At 36.6% G+C, this 20350-nt stretch overlaps 1 protein-coding gene across 1 annotated transcript in view; it reads left to right on the top strand.

The window, feature by feature from the left end:
- IPMK (inositol polyphosphate multikinase) overlaps positions 1 to 19563 on the top strand; it is a 39400-nt gene extending 19837 nt beyond the window's left edge. The window contains exons 3-6 of the mRNA XM_004701097.2: positions 362 to 458; positions 12280 to 12452; positions 14856 to 14937; positions 17215 to 19563. Coding sequence (XP_004701154.1) covers positions 362 to 458; positions 12280 to 12452; positions 14856 to 14937; positions 17215 to 17837 — 975 coding nt within the window. The 3' untranslated portion in view covers positions 17838 to 19563. The remainder of the gene's footprint in view (positions 1 to 361; positions 459 to 12279; positions 12453 to 14855; positions 14938 to 17214) is intronic.
- Positions 19564 to 20350: the final 787 nt, after the last annotated feature.

Genomic DNA, 20350 nt, shown 5'->3' with positions numbered 1-20350 from the left:
TACTCAAAAGTGGTGGGTAGAAGATATTAGAACTTCTCCTGCCTAGAATTTATTTACATGTGTATCGACAAGAATTACTCTGCACTGCTATTGGCATAATATAAAGCGTTATAAAATAGTTCAAGGAATATGTAAGGCTAGAATCAGATAAGCAGGAAAGGTGTACTCATGCTATACGTAGATTTTCATTGGCAACACCCAGTAATCTTTTTCGCTTATTCCAAATTTATGTCATTTAAAATTCATATCTAGATTAACTTATGATTTGGTGGTATTGTGTTTTATTTGATAAATGCTCAGGGCAGTAAAAAAGAAACTATAAGACACTGACATGCAATTGTTATATTTTTATCTGTTTCAGGTTTATGCTGCTGATTGTAGTGACAGTATTCTTTTAGAACTACGAAAATATTTGCCAAAATATTTTGGCATCTGGTCACCTCCTACTGCACCAAATGGTAATCTTTTATTAAAATTCTGGTTTGTAGTCTTAGCACATGAGACTAGCTTTTCAAAAGACTTTATGTAAAATCAACCCTAGTATTATAGAAACACAATATACTTGTATTTTCTTCTTGAATCTCTTCTACTTCTTAATAATACTTCTGTTTATCATTTTCTTAAAGTAGATAATTTGTTATAATTGATCTAAAGCAGATTATATTGGTACCTAATACTGTATTAATTGATAAAGGACCATCTTTCCAAATATGTAATTTTGAGTAGGAAAAAAAAATCAAATATTTTCTCTGCCGGTCTTTTCTCCTGTTCTGCTGCCTCATTCCCACCTCCAGGCTTAAAATTGAAGTCTCTGGAAAAACATTGATAAGCTTCACTGTTAGTGGCAATAGTATCTATATAAAGACATGGCTTTTTTCCCCTCTTTACTTACTTGAAAGCAGTATATGACATTTTTGAAGGTCTTTGTCAGAACAAACAAAATTTAATTAAGTGTCTTGACTACCTAATCACTCACATTTGCATAGGTTTAAGAATAAGTCATGAGCATAGTAAAATTTAAATTTCTAGGCTCAATTCCCAACCATTCTGACTCTGCAAGTCTAGATATTCTTGTTCAGTAGAAGCTAGGGATTTTTCTCAGCAGATTTTGGAACCAGAACCAGAACTTGAGAGCCTGCCAGAACCCAGGGAGATCTCTCTTCTGCATGTCTACTTTATTTCTTAACCTTTTCATTTCTCTCCTTTGCCTTTTTCTCTTGTCATGCTTCTTCCCCACCAAAGGAATGCACATGTTATAGGACTAGTCAGTCACTGAGGGTAGAAGTTTATCTGTGAATCCCAACTCTAGATTAGGAAGACTCGTCAAAGGAGCTGTGGTGGCGCCGTTAGTTGTTAGACTGCAAGGTAAGCACTTCTGACCTGCCAGCCACTTCATGGGAGAAAGATGAGGCTGTCTGCTCCCATCAAAATTTACGAAGTCTTGGAAACTATATATAATGTAACTGTGAGTTGGAATTGACCCTATGATATTCAACAGATGTAGCATAAAAACAGGAACCAGGGGTGCTCATTGAAGAAGTTCAAGCTGTACTGAAAGTATCAGCCCAAAACAAAGCTCCAGGAATTGATGGAATAACAATTGAAATGTTTCAGTAAGCCGTTGAAGTACTAGAACCACTCACTCGTCAGTGCCATGAAATTTGGAAGACGCCTACTTGGCCACCTGACTGGGAGAGATCTGTATTTCTTACTATTCCAAAGAAAGATAAGCCAACAGAGTGTGGTATCATCGATATTACATGTAAGTAAAATTTTGCAGCACTACGTTGACAGGGAGCTGCCAGAGGTTCAGGCTGAATTCAAAAGAGGAATTGGAATAAGGGATATCATTGCTGATGTCAGATACAGCTTGGCTAAAACCAGAGAATACCAGAAAGATGTTTATTTCAGTTTTATCAACCATGCTAAGGCATTCAACTATGGGGATCATAACAGGCTATGATCAAGGATAGCCCTGAGAAGAATGGGAATCCAAGAACACTACATGTGCTCATACAGGACCTATACATAGATCAAGAGGCAGTGGCGTGAACAGTAAAGGGACATACTGTATGATTTAAAATTAGTGTCCTCTCACAATACTTTGTAGGTTGAGCAAATAACCAGAGAAGCTGGACTATATGAAGAAGTTAGTGGCATCAGGATTGGAGGAAGACTTACTAACAACCTACATATGCAGATGACTCAACCTCGCTTGCTGAAAGTGAGGAGGATTTGAAGCAGTTGCTGATAAAGATGAAAGATTGCAGCCTTCAGTGTGGATTACAACTTGTGGTAGTTATATAATCTGGTGTCAACTTGGGGTTATTAAGAGTGAAGGGGTGGAGTTTAGCCTGTTAATCAGGTCTCAGCTTGATGGCCTCATTTGGAGATGCTCGAAGATAAATAGCTTGCTGGATGCCAGATACACTCACTCTCTGCTACGCATTCCTGTTGACAAGCCACGTGGAGCTGCACTGATGGACCCAGAGCCCCGGAGCTGGAGGAACCACGTGGAGACACCTGCCAATGCTAAGATGCTTCCACTGCTACTGGATCCACAAGACTTTCCACCCATTGGCCTGTCATCTTCCTGCACTCAGTATCATTGTATGTGTTGCATGAGTCTAAAGAGGAATTTACAGACTGTTATCGGGCAGATGGGCTATTATCGGACTTAAGGACTTGATCTGGCTGGGCTGGGATGTTTTCTTTATATACAATTTCTCTTTGATATAAAGTTTTCTCTTACACACATGAGTGTCTCTGGATTTGTTTCCCTAGTGTACCTGTACTAGCACACAACACATTGTAAAGAAGAACAAAATCCTCACAACTGGACCTGTTGGTCATGGTAAATGGAGAAAAGAGTGAAGTTGTTAAGGATTTTGACTTGCTGGGCTTGGCAATGCTGATGCTTCCATCAGTCACAAGATCAAATGATGCATTGCCTTGGATGAATCTACACAAGATCTCTTTAAAGCATCGGAAGGCAAGGATGTTACTTTGAGGACGAAGGTGCACCCGACTGAAACCATGATATTTTCAGTCACATATGCAGTGTGAAAGTTGGACATTGAATAAGGAAAATCAAAGAAGAATGGATGCATTTGAATTATGGTACTGGTGAAGAATATTGCAAGTACCAGAGACTACCAAAAGAACAAACTGATCTGTCTTGGAAGACGTACAGCCAGAATATTACTTAGAGGCAAGGACGGTGAGATTTCATTTCACAGACTTTAGACATGTTGTCAAGAGAGACCAGCCCCTGGAGAAGGACATCATGCTTGGTAAAGTAGAGGGGCAGTGAAAGAGACAAAGGCCCTTTCCGTGAGATTCATTGACATAGTGGTGGCAACAGTGGGCTCAAGCATAGGAACAATTGTGAGGATGGTGCAGGACTGGACAATGTTTTGTTCCGTTGTGCATGTAGTTGCCTTGAGTCCGATGGCACTACCACCACCAGCATTTCCTTGGTGATCTCCATGGCTTCTATCTCTATCAGTATCTTAAAAAGTAATTAGGACACACCCTACACTGGAACTCATTAACATAGTGGAGAATTTTTTTTCCAGGAAGCAATATAAAAACAGATATAAATGTTAAGATTACAAGCCAATTTTTGGTGCTTGTTATCACTTAAGTTATTGAACTTCAAGGTTGATCTACCATGAATTAAGCTTTATTTTAGTAAAAGGATCTGCTATAATAGCATTTACAGAATGAATGAAGTACAGGACCCAAACCTAACTCACTGCCATTGAGTCAAGGCCACTCAAAGCAATCTTAGGACAGGATAGGATTGTTCCTGTGCGTTTCCAAGACTATAGCTCTTTATAGGAGTTGAAAGCCCTGTCTTTCTCCTGAGGATCTCTGGTGGTTTCAAACTGCTGACCTTACAGTTAGTAGTCCAATAAGTAATCCCTACCACCAAGCTTGTGGAAAAATTGAATGAAAAGATAGTGGAGTTTTTCCATGAATTCTTTGAAGCCCTCTTGTATAACATAATGTTCTTGCTTAAAATTCTACATGTTTAAAGCTGATTTTGTTTATTTTTATAGCATGGGGAAAATAATGAAGGGAAGAGAGTTAAAAGAAAACTCCAGGGATCAGGGAGGGGAACCCATCACAAGGTTGGATATATAGCCCACCCCCCCAGGGGGATGAATAACAGAAATGTGGGTGAAGAGAGACAACGGACAGTGTAAGACATGAAGTAACATCAATAATATATATGATCAAGGATTCACGAGGGGGGTTGGGGTGGAGAGAGGAACTAGTACCAAGGACTCTAGAAATAAAAGTGTGCGTAATACAATTAAATGATGGATTACAATAAGATTTGTAAGAGCCCCCCCAATAAAATGATTAATAAAAAAATAATAATTTAAGTAAAGGTAAGAAAAAGAAAACTCCAGACCAACCTTTAGAAGGCATTAGTTAATACATATTTTATTTTTGAAGGTTGATGCTCTTAGGTAAGCACTAGATTGCTAACTGCAAAATGAGCAGTTTAAACCCATCACCTGCTCCTAGAGGAAAGATGAAATTGTCTGCTCCTGTAAACATTTATAACCTTATAAATCCTTTGTAGGGCTGCTATCAAAAAATGGCTTGAGAGCAGTGGTTTGGGTTTATGTATTTTGTTTTTTGACTAAGCAATCAAGCCGTCATATGCTAATTCCAAATGCATAAATTGTATCAAGAAACCTGAAAAGATAAAGAAAAAAAAATACTTGGGCAGGTGAAATAAACATCAAATAAAATCCATGATAACTAGGCCTATTTACTTAGAGGAGTGGTGTTTGTAAGGAATGACTCAGTTTATTATTGTGTGAGGAAGGTTGGGTCCAGGGTCCTACTGGGCACTGGGAATGAGAAGAACAAACATTCATCCATTGAGCACACATTAGCTGCAATGCAGAGTTTGAATTTCTATTTTCTTTCCTAAGAGGAGGAGGTAAAGGAAATAGGGATTTTATATTCAGACTTGCAGAGTTGCTACTCTAGTTTATGCTAGCTCTAATCATAGAGGTTTTCTTGCTAATTTTCAATTACTTACAAATTGGCAAAGTTTTAAGGAAAATAATAATCCTGCCCTGAAATATAGCTAGTAGATAGTTTCTGGGTCACTGTCTTTGTACTCACATGCAGGACTGGGGTACTCTTGTGTTGTAGAAACCAAGGATGTTAAAATTTTGAATGCCAAAATGCTACTGTATTACAATCTAGTTCATCTCTTGGTATTTGAAGTATGAGGAGGCTTCAAAAAACTTTGTGGGAAATTTCATTATCTGTCAATATCATCTTTTCATGCATTTTTCAAAGAGTTGATATTTACAGTTTATCTTTATCTCTTACCCTTTGAAGAAGATTTATGCTTCTTATTTAGGCATTCATTATTTTCTTGCAGCAATACCCATTACCATCTAGTGGATTCCAACACTATAAAACAGAGTAGAACTCCCTCCTTGGGTTTCTGAATCTGTAATGTAAACTACAGGGTCTGAATTAGGCAACACTGGCCCCTGGGGAGAGCTGGAATCATCCATTGGAGCTTTATCCTGGATTATGGGCTACAGTACAGAAGTTTTTAATTGCTAATGTGTACTGTGTAATTGCTTTTCTGAAAAGCTGGCAGTAGGCCAGATAGGTTTGGGAGCCCATGCTGTAAACCTAATTTATGGGAGAAGAAAGCCTCATTTTTCTTCCAAGCAGCAGTTGATAGTTCCATCTAAGAAAGGGGGAGTTTCATCGCTTCTCGGCCTTTTGGCTAAGATAAAGTGAAAAGGGGAGGTTCTTTTTTTAGTTCAGCCTCCTTTCAGTGGACCTGGACCCTTACTTTTGATCTAAAACCCAAGTAGTTCAACCACGAAACCCAGACTAAATTCACTGCTATCAACTTGATTCTGACTCACAATGACTCTTTAGGATAGAGTAAAAGTACTCTTTGGGTTTCTGAGACTAAATATCTTCACAGGGGCAGAAAATCTCATCTCTCTCCTTCTGTACAGCTGGTAGATTCAAACTGCTGACCTTCTGATTAACAGCCCAGTGTGTAACCCACCAGAGTTCCTAGTTCAGCTTTTTGTGTCTGATAATTGGGACGTTTATGCTTGAATCTACATATGTGATAGTTTTCTCTGAAAAGATGTATCCTGGAATCCAAAATCATTTGGGGAAATATGTATGTTTTAAAAAAAGATATTTGCTTTCCCTTTACAAGTAGTAAGACTAGAATGTATATTTGGCATTTCTATCATTTTCATTCATTTATCTTTTTAAGAAACTTCTATTATGGTAGACTGTAATAAAATTTGCCATTTTAACTGTTTAAGAGTACAACATTCAGTGATGATAATTACATTCATGAGATTCCACAGCTGTCACAGCTGTTTTTAAATCCTTTCTTGTACAAGTGGAAACTCTAAACCCATGTGACATTAACTCCTCATTTACTTGTTCTCTCGTGCCTGGCAACTTCACATCTACTTTTATATTGATCTGCTTATTCTAGCTATTTCACAGATGCTGAATCATAACAGTATTTGTCCATTCGTGTTTGACATATTTCACTTAGCATAATGTTTTTAAGTTTCCTCTATGTTGTAACATGCATTGGTGTTTTACTCTTTGTGATAGATGAATAACATTCCATTGTTTGTACATACTACATTTTGTCCGTATAGTTACCTGTTGATGGATAGCTAGGACACAGTTTCCACATTTAGCAGTTATAAATAATGCTATTACGAACAACAGTGTACAAGTATTTGTTTGAGTCTCTGCTCTCAGTTCTTTTGGATTTATGCCTCAGAATGGAATTATTAGGTCATATGGTGAGTATGCAAAGGCATTTGACTGTGTGAAGCAAAACAAACTGTGGATAACTTTGAGAAGAATGGGAATTCTAGAACACTTAATTGTGCTCACGCAGAACTTATACATGGATTGAGAGGCAGTTGTGTGACCAAAACAAGGGAATACTACATGGTTTAAAATCAGGAAATGTGTGTGTCAGGACTGTATCTGCTCAGTGTACCTATTCAATCTGTATGCTGAGCAAATAATCAGAGAAACAACTATATGAAGAAGAACGCAGCAGCAGGATTGAAGAAAGACTTGTAACAACAATATGCAGACAACACAACCTTGCTTGCTGAAAGTGAGGAAGACTTGAATCTTTGCTGATGTAGATCAAGGATTGCAGCCTTTAGTATGGATTACAACTCAATGTAAAGAAAACCAAAATCTTTACAACTGGGCCAATTGATAGCTTCATGATAAACAGAAAAGATTGAAGTTGTCAAAAATTTCATCTTGCTGGAATCAGGTACCAGGCATCTAAGACACAGAACAAAATTATAACCAAGGTGAAAGGTGGGGTGGGGCATGGGGTGGAGACCCAATGCCCATCTGTAGACAATTGGACATCCCCCTACAGAAGGGTCACAGGGAAGAAATGAGCCAGTCAGGGTGCAGTATAGCACCGATGAAACACACAACTTTCTTCTAGTTCTTTGGTGCTCCCGACCCCCCCAGCTATCATGGCCTCAGTTCTACCTTACAAGTCAGATTAGTCCAGAACCCGCAGCACAGGGAATCCAGGATAAATTAAACCCCCCAGGGTCAACAATGAGAGTAGAGAAACCAGGAGGATTAGGAGAAGGGGTCAAAAGGGGAATTTGTCTCAAGGATCAACCTATAACCCCCTCTCAGGGGGACAAACAATGAAAAAGTGGGTGAGGGGCAACGGAGGACAATGTAAGATAAGGAAAATAATCTAACTTATCAAGGGTTTGGGAGGGAGGGGAGGGAGGGGAAGAAATGGGGAGCTGATATCAGGGGCTCAAGTGAGAAGAGAATGCTTTGAAAATGACGGCAGCGTATGTGCAAATGTGTTTGACATACTGGATGAATGTATGGATTGTGATAACAGCTGTATGAGCTCCCAATAAAATGATTCCTTAAAAAAAATTTTTTTTTCATCTTGCTCGGATCCGCAAGCAATTTCAATGCTCGTGAAAGCAGCAAGCAAGATACCAAATAATGCTTTGCTTTGGGTAAATCCGCTGCACAAGACCTCTTTAAAGTGTTGATGAGCAAGGATACTATTTTGAGGACCAAGGTGCGCCTGACTCAAAAGCCACACTATTTTCAGTCACCTCCGATGCCTGTGAAAGTTAGCCCTTGAATAAAGAAGACCCAAGAAGAGTGGATGTATTTGAGCTATGGCATTGAAGAAGAGTATTGAAAGTACCATGGACTGCCAAAAGAAACAAATCTTGGAAAAAGTATAACCAGAATGCTCCTTAGAAGCAAGGATGGCAAGACTTTCCAGTGTTGGCATGTCCAGGAGACCAGTCTCTGGATAAGGACATAATACTTCATAGAGAGTCAGTGAAAAAGAGGCAGACGACCAGGAAGATGAATGGACACAGTGGCTGAAACGATGCATAGCAATTGTGAGGATGGGCGCAGGGCCGGAGTGTTTCTGTCTCTTGAACCTAGGGTTGCTAAGAATCAGAATGACTCCAGGCATCTCACAACAACATAATATGGTAATTCTGTTTCTCTGAGGAATATCAAACTTTTCTACAGCAGTTTTAGTATTTTATATTCTTACCAACAGTGGATAAGGACTAGTTTCGCTACAGCTTTGCCAATATTTTTTTAAAACATATTTCTGATAATAGCCGTTCCTAGTGAATTGGAAGTTGGATAGCTAATAGCCTTTGATGCACAACACTAACCCAGAGTTATTGCTGTGGAGTTATTTTGACTCATAGTGCTGCTGTAGAACAGAGCAGACTGTGCCATAGGGTTTCTAAGTCTGTAATCTTTGCAGAAGCACACTGCCACATCTTTGTCCTGTGGAGCACCCTGTGGGTTAGAATTGCGGACCTTTGAGTAACAACCAAACGTAGTCACTGTGCCACTGAGGCTCTTTGTGATACACAAAGGTCTTTTTTTTTTAATACTGATGCAGTCCAATTGATCTATTATTTCATGTGTTATTTGTGCATTTATTGCTCTCTCTAATAATTAATTGCCCTGTGCCAGTCCTAGAAGGTTATTGTTTTCTTCTCAGAGGTTTATGATCTAAGCTTTTCTGTTTAGGTTGTTGATTCATTTTCTACCCACTTTGTATAAGGCTTCAGGTTAAGAGCCAGTGTCATTCTTTCACAAGTATAATTTGCTTTTTGTAACCTACAGGTGCTCCTTGGACTATGAGAAAATTTCATTCCTAAGTCAAATTTGTAGGTGAATCAGAATACTTGGTTTCTAACATCTGTTAATCAAACTTTGTCTTCATATATAACAATGTAGTGTATGTACCCTTTTAAGCATAATAAAGGAATACTTCTAGACACTGTAACATGATCATATAGTAATAATTTTTTATGCGTGTTACAAGGTAGCATTTGTTTTTGTAAACTAGTTTATGTACATCAGTCTTAAAATACAGGGCTTAGTTGGTACATACAGGTTGTACATAATTTAGGTGTTCGTATCCTGGTGACTGCCTGTGCTTTCATTGTATGAACTCTTTGAGAAGATTTGTTCCTGTTAGTAATTGTATTTACAACTTGTTTTTTATTTGTTATTCTACATTTCAGTTCAGTTGTATTGATGACATTATTTCAGTTGTGCAGGCATTCTCACCCTCCTTTCCGAATTGCACTTTCCCTGTGAACACACATGCTATGCCTCCTAGGGTTCCTGTTCCATCTTTTAAGTTGCTGCTGCCAGTTTGATCCCATATAAATACTTCTAGAGAGTAGAATTCTCAAGGCAGTTATTTTTTACTAGTTAAACTAAACTTGTTTGGTTTTAAGAATTATGAGGGTAAAATGATTTTAGAGATATTTTTGGTATAAGGATTAAAGAGTTATCGTTTCAGGGGTTCATCTGGGCTCCATGGCTCCAAAAAATTTGGAGTCTGTGAGGATTTAAAATTCTGTTTTGTTTTTTAATTTCTTTTTTCTTTTTTTAAAAATTAATTTATTCTTTTCTAGGTCATTAGTTTTCTCTTTTGTTGTCATCGTTGTGTTCTCTTTTGTCGCTTTGTTGTACTATGCCTTGTTTTTTGGTGCATATTATGATCTCTGCAGGTCTATCTAGATAAGATAGGCTGGATGAACGGTCTGGAGGAGAAAACAACGGGACCGATGGTTCCAGGGGGACATGGGAGAGGGGGAGATGGGGGAAAGGAGGTGGTGTTGATCAACCCAGGGACAAGGGAGCAACAAGTGATCCAAATTAGTGACAAGGAGGGTGTGAGAGGCTTGGTAGGGATTCAGCAAGGGCAATGTAACCAAGAGAAATTACTGAAACCCAAATGAAGGCTGAGTATGATAGTGGGACAAGAGGAAAGTAAAAGAAAATAGAGGCAAGAACTAGGAGGGAAAGGGTATTTATAGAGGTCTAAATATAGGCATGTACATATGTAAATATATTTATATAGAATGGTGGGGAAATAGATCTGTGTGCATATTTTTTAGGTTTAGTATTAACGCAGCAGGTGGACATTGGACCTCCACTCAAGTACTTACTTTGTTCTATTTAATTGACATTCTATGATGGATACCTTCCCGACGCAATCGCTAAAGACAAATGTGTGCAAAAGCAAATGTGGTGAAGAAAGCTGATGGTGTCCGCCTATCAAAGTTATAGCATTTGGGGTCTTACAGGCTTGCAGGTAAGCAAGCAGCCATCTAACTCAGAAGCAACAAAGCCCACATGGAAGAAGCACAGCCTGTATGACCACGAGGTGTTGAAGGGATGAGGTATCAGAAATCAAAGAACAAAAAATCGTATCATTGTAAATGAGGGGGAGTGCAGAGTGGAGACCCAAAGCCCATCTGTAGGCAACTGGACACCCCCTTACAGAAGGGTCGCAGGGAGGAGACAAGCCAGTCAGGGTGGAGGGTATCAACGATGAACATACAACTTCCCTCTAGTTCTTTAATGCTTCCTTCCCCCACTATCATGATCCCAATTCTACCTTACAAATCTGGCTAGAGCAGGGAATGTACATTGGTGCAGATAGGAACTGGAAACACGGGATCCAGGACAGATAACCCCTTCAGGACCAGTGGTGAGAATGGCGGTACCAGGAGGGTGGAGGGAAGGTGGGGTAGAAAGGAGGAACTGATCCCATGATCTACATGTAACCTCCTCCATCAGGCATGGATAACAGAAAAGTGGGTGAAGGGAGACACCGAACAATGTAAGATATGACAAAATAATAATAATTTGTAAATTATCAAGGGTTCAGGAGGGAGGGAGGGGTAAAATGAGCTGATATCAGGGTCTCAAGTAGAAAGCAAATGTTTTGAGAATGATGGTGGTAACAAATGTACAAATGTGCTTGACATAATGGATATATGTATGGATTGGGATAAGAATTGGTCAAGCCCCCAATAAAATAATAAAAAAAAATTCTGTTCTGTGTTTCCCTTCTTTTGATCAAGAGTTCTACAGAACAATCCTTAGTCCAAATGTTCAGTAGTGGTTTCACTCTATACAGTTTGTCTGGTCTCATGACAAAGGTAGAAGTTGTTCATAAAGGCATTTAGCCACACATTCATATCCTCCTATTCCCAACTCTCCTTCCTTTATTGCTGCAGGTAAATAGACACAAATTGTGCCATGTTAGTAATTATAAATGAAAAAATTAGCTTTTAAAAATAAGTAGGTGGAGGTTTACAGAACAGATCCTAGTTTGACATTCAACAGCTTGTACACATTCTGATGCCACTCATCCTCATGCACCATCACTTTCCCACCAGCTCCCCGCGTTTCCTGCTTCCATTCATCCTGTTCTCTCTCTGTCCTCAGGTAAACGTTGTACTCTTTAAAAATCTGACCATTTTATTGACATAGGATGTATGCACTATACAATTCAGTCTTTTTAGAATAAATCTTAAAGACCTTATTGAAATACTTTATGAAGAACTCTAGTGAAGTATAGGTGACACAATTGTCTTCAGAATGGGAAGGTCTTCTGGAACAACATGAAATAGCATTAATGCCTCTTTAATGTTCTTGTATGTGCTTTATGCTCTTTGTTACGGTTGAATGCTATTTAATCTACTTTCTTATTTCCTGTTTTTCTTGTATACTAATTATAAATTTATCTGCCTTTTTTTTTCAAGTTGAAGTAATAATAATTATTCAATCTAGATTTGTTTTAAGTTTGTTTTCTTGAAGTAATTTTAGTAGTAAAATATTTGTTAATGCTAATTAATGCTTTGATTTTCTTAATAATAGATTTATACCTAAAACTGGAAGATGTGACCCATAAATTTAATAAGCCCTGTATAATGGATGTAAAGATAGGACGAAAAAGCTATGATCCTTTTGCTTCATCAGAGAAGATTCAGCAACAAGTCAGCAAGTACCCATTAATGGAAGAAATTGGGTTCTTGGTGCTTGGCATGAGGGTAAGAGTTATTTTTAAAATACACAATTCTCTTTATTGTATTCTTTTGAAAATTAAAGGTATAGATACATTTTAGAATTACAGAAAATGATAGATATATCCTCATATATCAGAGCAGCCAAACCCACTGCTATTGAGTTGTTATGACTGATAGCAACCATATCTAGGGTTTCCAAGACACTGTAAATCTTCACAGGCTCAGACAACCCCAAAAGCTCCTCAAGTGAAATCCAAGATCAAGACGATGTCCGTTTGCTTTTTTGATAGTGCTTTTGGAGTCCGTTGTACCAGGTCAAACTCTTAATCAAGCTTTCTTGTACAGGTTCTGAAAAGATTGTGTAACAGTATGCAACAAAAAGGGCCTGATTTGTGGCAGATGAGGGACTGGTTTTGCCACCTCAACAATGTAACTACTCACACAGCAATGTCATTGTGCCAGTTCTTGGGAAAAGAATAGCATGCATTTCTTTCCCCACACACCTTACTCACCTGACCTTGCTCAGTGCAACTCCTTTTTATTTCTATGAATGAAGAGGGACATGAAAGGACAGTGATTTGATGACACAGAAGTGGTAAAGGAAAAAAAAAAGGAGGTTCTGCTAGCCATCAAACAGATGAGTTTGAAAAATGTTTCTAAGAATGGAATCGGAGATTTGACAAATATATTAAGTGTAATGGAGAGTACTTTGAAGGTGATACGGTTGTTTTTTTAAAAAAAAATACACGGCTTTGAAGAAAAATTCTGATTTTTTTTTTGTGGGGGTACCACCTCGTTTATGTATTTTTGTGACATCATCCAGCATATGTGGTTTGTTTTTTTAATCTAGCATAATGTTTTCAATTTTCATGCATGCAGTTGGTGAGCTTCTGAGATTTTTCTGCCTTTTAGAAATTATTCTTAATGCTGTTCTGAGCATGCGTGTTATGTGGCTATATGCTTTCATTTTTCTTGGGTATCTACCTGAGAGTGGAGCTCCGGAGTCTGATGACTCTCCAGTTCACCTTTGGAGGATCTGCCAGGTGGTTTTCCTTAGCAGCTACACCATCTTACATTCCACCAGCAATATATGAGGATTGCTACTTTGCATTTTACATCTTTTAACTCAAGCTATCTTAGTGAATGTGAAATGGTATCTGTTTGCATTTCTCCATTGGCTAATGAAAGCCCCTGGTGGCACTGTGAGTTAAGCATTGGGCTGCTTGACCATAAGCTGCTGTGTAGGAAAGAGATGAGACCTTGTGCTCATGTAAAGATTTACAGTCTTGGAAACCTATGCGGGCTGCTTTAATCGACCCGGTGGCAATGGACTTGCTTTGGCTTTGGAATGGCTTATGAAAGAAGTCTGGTGGGAGTGTAGATTAGGCATTGGGCTATGAACCGCGAGGAATATTCAGCTATATGCTCATGTGAAGATGAGATAAGAATAAGGCTTAATTTTTTTCCAGACCACTATTTAATTGGTAAATAACAGCCCCCTTTTCACTGATTTAGTCCATATTAAATTCTCATGTATGTAATGCTAAAATATGTTTAATTAAATGTTACTCTTTCCTTATTACCCTTATTTAGATTTTCCGTAGATTTTATATAAATTTTAGAATTCACTTTCATGCTACAAAAAGAAAATTATTGGTATTTTATGTTGAATCTTCTACTCTACAAACAGAATTTGTGTGTATGAGAGACCAAGAGAGAGAAATTCCTCAAGAATGTTTTGCCTATGTCTTTATATAGATCTTACACATATTTAGTTTATTTTTGTTTCATTTATTTATTGGCTGTCATTACAGTTGTAAATGGGGTCTTCTCTTTTTCCACTCCATTTTCTAACTGATTGTTTATATAAAAGCGTACTTTCAAGTTATTAATTTATAATCAGCCATCATTTTGAATTTTCACTTTATATTAGTTTTATGTTATTAGCATCTACCAATAGTAAAAGTTGTCTTCTACTTTCTTACTGCTGTTTTTTCTCATATATTTGTATTTTCTGGTAGATGAGATATGAATACTGGTAGTTCTAGAAAAAATGCCTTATACTAACGATAATAAAACACATTTTTGTTGGACCCTTCTTGTGACATCTTGTATTTCAGAGGAGTTGCTTCCTAATGTCTCCATTGAGGGAGGGTGGCGTTTGGTGTGTTGAGGTTGCTATTTTGCCCTCCGGGAACTATCAGTCATTTCTTAAAAAGAGCTCGCATTAGCAGTGAATATTACTTTGTTAAATGCCTTTTCAGCATGTATTATATGCCTGTATGATTTTTTTCACCCCCATAGGTCGTTTTAGAATGGATGATATGAATAGATTTTTTCATCTTGAATTAACTTTGCATTTCAACTTGATCATGGTATGTTCATTTTTTTAATATTCGGTGCTCATTTTATTTCATTTTTTGATAGGTTTATCATGTTCATTCTGATAACTATGAGACACAAAACCAGCACTATGGAAGAAGCTTAACAAAAGAAACTATAAAGGATGGTAAGGATTAACAAATATTTCAGTGCTTTTATTACTGAATAATTATCAAAATAATTTTAAAGGTATTTTAATTTTCAGTCTCCTTTAGAATAGTTTTTAAAAAAATATTTGGTAAACAGACTTTTGGTTCACGGGGTACTCATAATCCTTGTTCTATGCATGACCCTCTTATTTTCCTTTTAATGAATCACATTTTTTAAGGATTATACTTTAAAAAAACAATGAGCATTTCTGAGCCAACAATATGGCCTAAATATTAGATGTTGTCTTAAAAAGAGTATTCAAGTAAACATTGTAAATCATAGTGTATTAGAGCTCCCTGTTACATATGAAACCTGAAAATATTTGTATTTGTATAAATACCATTTTATTGAAAATTTCCCTTTCAGTTGAACTATATATCATAAGTTTTTGGAGCGACGTAATGAACAAGCAAGTGGTATTAACAGATTTAACGTCTGTTAATATGTATACTTCTTACGATATCTTAAAAAGAATTTCCACAAAAAAAGGGGGGAATTTCCTGAAGATCATATTGTATTAGAAGTTAGAAGTTTAATCTTAGCTTTAGCTAGATGGGGAACTAAGTTGAATCTTGGCTCTGGCTTAGCTTATATGTACTGTAAAAAATTTTGAGAATTTTCATTTTATGTGTAACAAGCAAGCACTCATATTTGTCACCTTAACAATTCATGTTTGCCTTGTTAATAATTGTTGTGTTGCCTAGCTCCTGTCAAGGTGGCTCCCAGCTCACCACAAACCCCACGTATGACAGTGTGCACTGCTCCCTCGGGCTTTCTGGGTCGGCATCTTTCCAGAAGCTGTTCACCAGGCCTGTCTTGTGCAGATAGATGTGCTATATGAATTCACATCACCAGATGAGCAGGGATGGCTAACTACTTAACCAATTGCAACATAATAGTTAGTTTGCCAATTTATTAAAATGCTTTGCCAGGCTAACAACTTGGTTTGATCTGAGAACATTTAAAAAAAATGTGCTGTTCTATATTGGGGAAGTGGCTATTAATAACAAAAATTTAAATTATATATAACCTAAATTTACAAATATGATTAAATAGTGATAAATAACTTTAAAAGATGCCTAATAATATGGTAAGTTAAAACATTTAAAAGTCTCAATTTGAGTAACACATTTAGCTCTGAGAGTAGTGCTGAATCTTAGAAGAGAACTGAACTTCTTTGGGTGAAAAAAAAAGACTGATTTAGTTAAAATTACTGAGAACAGATACAAATCAGTGTTTGAAATTATGAGAAGGACTTGCTGCTATCATTAAATATCCTTATAATTTCATCCTAGGCTTTAAATTAGTTTCTGGTTATGTTGTAAATATTCATAACAAAACATTTACCACATGAACAACACATTTCAGTAGCATTGATTACATTCTTAAAGTTTTCCATCAATCCTGCTATCATTTTCCTAAAGGCTCTACCACCATTAACATAAAACAATACCCCCTAACCAAAACTTCCCTCTCTCCTCTCCTTCCCTCTGCTGGTAGTCATTAGTAATCTTTGATATTCTGTGTATTAGCTTATTTCATATAAGTGAGATCATCCACCTTGTGGCATGCATCAAGACTACAGTTGTTTTTAATACTGAGTAGTAGTTCATTGTGTCTGTCTGCCAAATTTTGTTTATCCATTCATCTTTTAATAGATATTTTGATTGTTTCCACCTTTTGCTGTAGTGAAAATTGTTATAAACTTTCTGTTTGTGTTCATTCTTTTACTTCTGTGTATATTCCTAAGATTGAAATAGCTGGTTTTGACAGGTAGTTGTGTGTTCCACTTTGTGAGAACTGCCAACCTGTTTTCACCAGTGACTGCATCATTTTACCTTCCTACTAGGAGAGGGTAGATTACTTCTTGAATGCGATTGTCTCAAACAAATATTCTTTACTATAAAATTCCTACAGTAGCAATTGAACCAAATCATGACGTTACATTCCTTAACTGAATGTACATATAGAGCTAAACTACTAGTCTACCTGTAATGAATTTTTTGGTTTTGTTTAAATTTAAGAATTACCTCACTTTATATAGAGTGTCATTTAAATGTCTTTGAATATGGTCATCTTCACTGAAAACTATGTTCACATCCAAATTTCTGTTCATGCCTAGAATTCTTATTTGTGCAATTAAAAGAATGACGGAGGAGGGGAAGGGGATTGAAAATTTGTAGCTTTAATGTGTTAATTTCCTAAGTGAATGCAATCTTATATTTATTGTAACCCTAAAATTTCCTTTTTGTAGGAGTCTCCAAGTTTTTCCATAATGGATTCTGCTTAAGAAAAGATGCCATTGCTGCCAGTATTCAGAAGATTGAGAAAATTTTGCAGTGGTTTGAAAGCCAGAAGCAGCTTAATTTTTATGCAAGTTCATTACTGTTTGTTTATGAAGGTTCATCTCAGCCAACCACTACAAAATCGAATGACAGAACTTTGGCAGAAAAGTTTTTGTCCAAAGGACAACTGTCAGATACAGAAGTCTTGGAATACAATAATAACTTCCACGTGTTGAGTTCAACAATGAATGGAAAAATAGAGGCTTCAGTAGGCAAAAGTTTATCTAAAATGTATGCTCGTCACAGGAAAATGTATTCAAGAAAACATCACAGTCAGGCTTCATTGAAGGTTGAAAATCTGGAGCAAGACAATGGGTGGAAAAGCACGCCCCAGGAACATTTAAATGGAAATGTGCTTTCCAAACTGGAACAAGTTTTCTACCACCTTCCCACAGGTTGCCAAGAGGTTGCAGAAGTAGAAGTGCGAATGATAGATTTTGCTCATGTGTTCCCTAGCAACACAAAAGATGAGGGATATGTTCATGGGCTAAAGCATTTAATTACTGTACTGAGAAGTATTTTAGACAATTGAATCCTTTGATGCAATCTTTTGAAGGAGTGGGCCGATCACAAGGGAACAGTGGTCAATATCCCTGTACTTGTAATACTATGTAAAAAATTTGTATTGTGAGTCTACATTTTATTTGTCTTTATACTTTTGGTGGAAGGGTTTAACTTTTTTATAATCTTACTCAGGAAAATATTTGTTCATTAGAAAACTATGAAGAATAAGGAAACTTAGGAATGTTAAGCAGGGACCGTGGTGGTACATGGCTTTTAATGATCTGTTTTGCTCAAGCAAAATGTAAACCATTTTTCAGTCATTAAGAGTTTAGTTAACCTTCTGTAGCCAGTTTATCATGAAACCTCTGTCCACCCCACTCTGACAGTGAGCCATATTTAACTCACATTATTAGAACCCCTACGGAACTCTAGCAAGCACAGGTGGATGCCCTCAGCATTGCTACGTATGATGTTATTAAAACTGGAGGAAATGATACTTCAGAAATACGTGCTGTTTAGGGTCTCTAGGAAAGGTTCAGGCCAGCATATCAAAAGGTGCTTCTTAGTGGAGTTATTTAGAATTGTTTGTATTTCAAAGCAGATTTTTCCCTTTGATTTTTAGGTATACAGACATAATATTTCAAAAATAGTTCACTTTCAGGAAAAAGCACAACAGCAATGTGAAATTCTTGCCAGACACAGGGGAAGAGAGGTTATTTACAAGGAACAAAAATTTATGTATTTTAAAAATCCTTCATTTATGGAAAAATTGGATTTACTAAGGTACACGAGGTATCATTAACCATAGCAGACCTTTTCCTTTTAGCTGTAGCTTCAAAGGGTGGATAATTGAAGATATGTTTGATATTGCCTTATTTCTCCCTTAAACAACTTCTGAGAGCTGGGTTTTTTTTATTCAAATTTTTTTATTTCCATTTCAGCATTAATATAAATGTATGTTGCTAAAAATAGTGTTTCTCAGAATTCTTCAAAGGACATCTAGTAATGTATTACTAAAATTACTCTCATATGTTAATTGGTACATTATATAGAGTTCGATACATACCTAAATTCATCTTCTCATCCACTCTTCCTCAAAACAGTTTTATATCACATTCAACAGAAACATTATAATTTACTAATTTTATGGAGGGCAATGCTACTTTTCCCGGAAAAGAAGGCTAGATTTTTAAGTATTATCTGGGTTTCATACTTACCAACTTACAAGAAAGGTATTTTTAATTAAAAAATGTAAATCTTGGAAATTAAATTTGCAAATATGTTTGATATTTATGGTCCCACTATGGGCATTTTGATTCACTAAGAACACTTCTGCATTGCTGAAGAATTTTGCCATTTTCCTGGAAGAGGTTTAGAGTTGTGAATTGTTTAAATACCCTTGCCCCTCAATAATTACAAATTAAATCTTTAAATCCAAATGGCTGGTTTGTGGTCTGGAAGAAAGTACACCAAATTTGTGTTTATCTTCCCACCCCTCCCTGAGGATACTTTGCAAATACCTGCTTCCAAACAGTAGTACCAAATACTCAATAAATTGTTGTTTTGGTAAACCTATTAAATCTGATATACATAATTAAAAATTCATATGCAATTTGTCATAGCAAAATTTGATGGTGTTTTCCATAGAGTATTCAGTGTCTACTACCTAAGCAATTATTGGCTGTAGCTTTTTAAAAAAAATTTTATTTTTATTGGGGGCTCATACAACTCATCACAATCCATATATACATCAATTGTATAAAGCATATTTGTACATTTGTTACCCTCATTCTTTTTTTTAAAAATTATTTTATTGAGGGCTCGTACATTTCTTATCACAGTCCATACATCCATCCATTGAGTCAAGCACCTATGTACACCTGTTGCCCTCATCAGTCTCAAAACATTTGCCCTCTACATTAGCCGGCTGTAGCTATTTTGGTAGAGATTAATTTTAAAACATAATGTCAGACATTTTATTCATATTTTTTTTCTTACAATATGGAGTTTTGTGGTTATTTGGGAAGTTGTTCAATAAATCTTAAACTCAGATAATTAAATACCACTTTGAATTTAAGACCAGGAGTCTTTTTTTTTATGAGTTAGCAGCAGCCTATGTACAGTGAATTTAATAAGCTTAAGTATTATCAGATTGTTTTTGCACATTTTAGCTCAATAAAGTCTGAATCAACTAAATAAAGATTTTCATTCATGTTTAGAAGTATAAGTTTGTAAAATCAATGTCTTACGTTGGTGATACAATAGATCGGGTTCTTATTTTGTTTTACTACAAGAAGTTTCTTTTTCTGCTTTTCAGGGAAGGTATTGACATTTAAATCTGTTTGTTTACATTTTATATCACTGTTATCCAAGGCCCGTTTTTGTTTTATGAGATTTATCGCCTCAGAGACTTCGTGGGGCCATTTTACTCTTGTAGGGCTGCTATGAGTCAGAATTGACTCTGGCTGGGAGGGGAAGTAAGCTTGTATGTAACAGAATAAGTAACTGACATGACTATTACTATCTAGTCATTTAATAGTA

Source organism: Echinops telfairi, unplaced genomic scaffold (genome assembly GCF_000313985.2).
Source record: "Echinops telfairi isolate 266 unplaced genomic scaffold, ASM31398v2 ScPeMD7_70;HRSCAF=299, whole genome shotgun sequence".
Classification (NCBI taxonomy): Eukaryota; Metazoa; Chordata; class Mammalia; order Afrosoricida; family Tenrecidae; genus Echinops; species Echinops telfairi.
The sequence above is the reverse complement of the archived record's forward strand: the minus strand, read 5'-3'. Positions and strand labels throughout refer to the sequence as shown.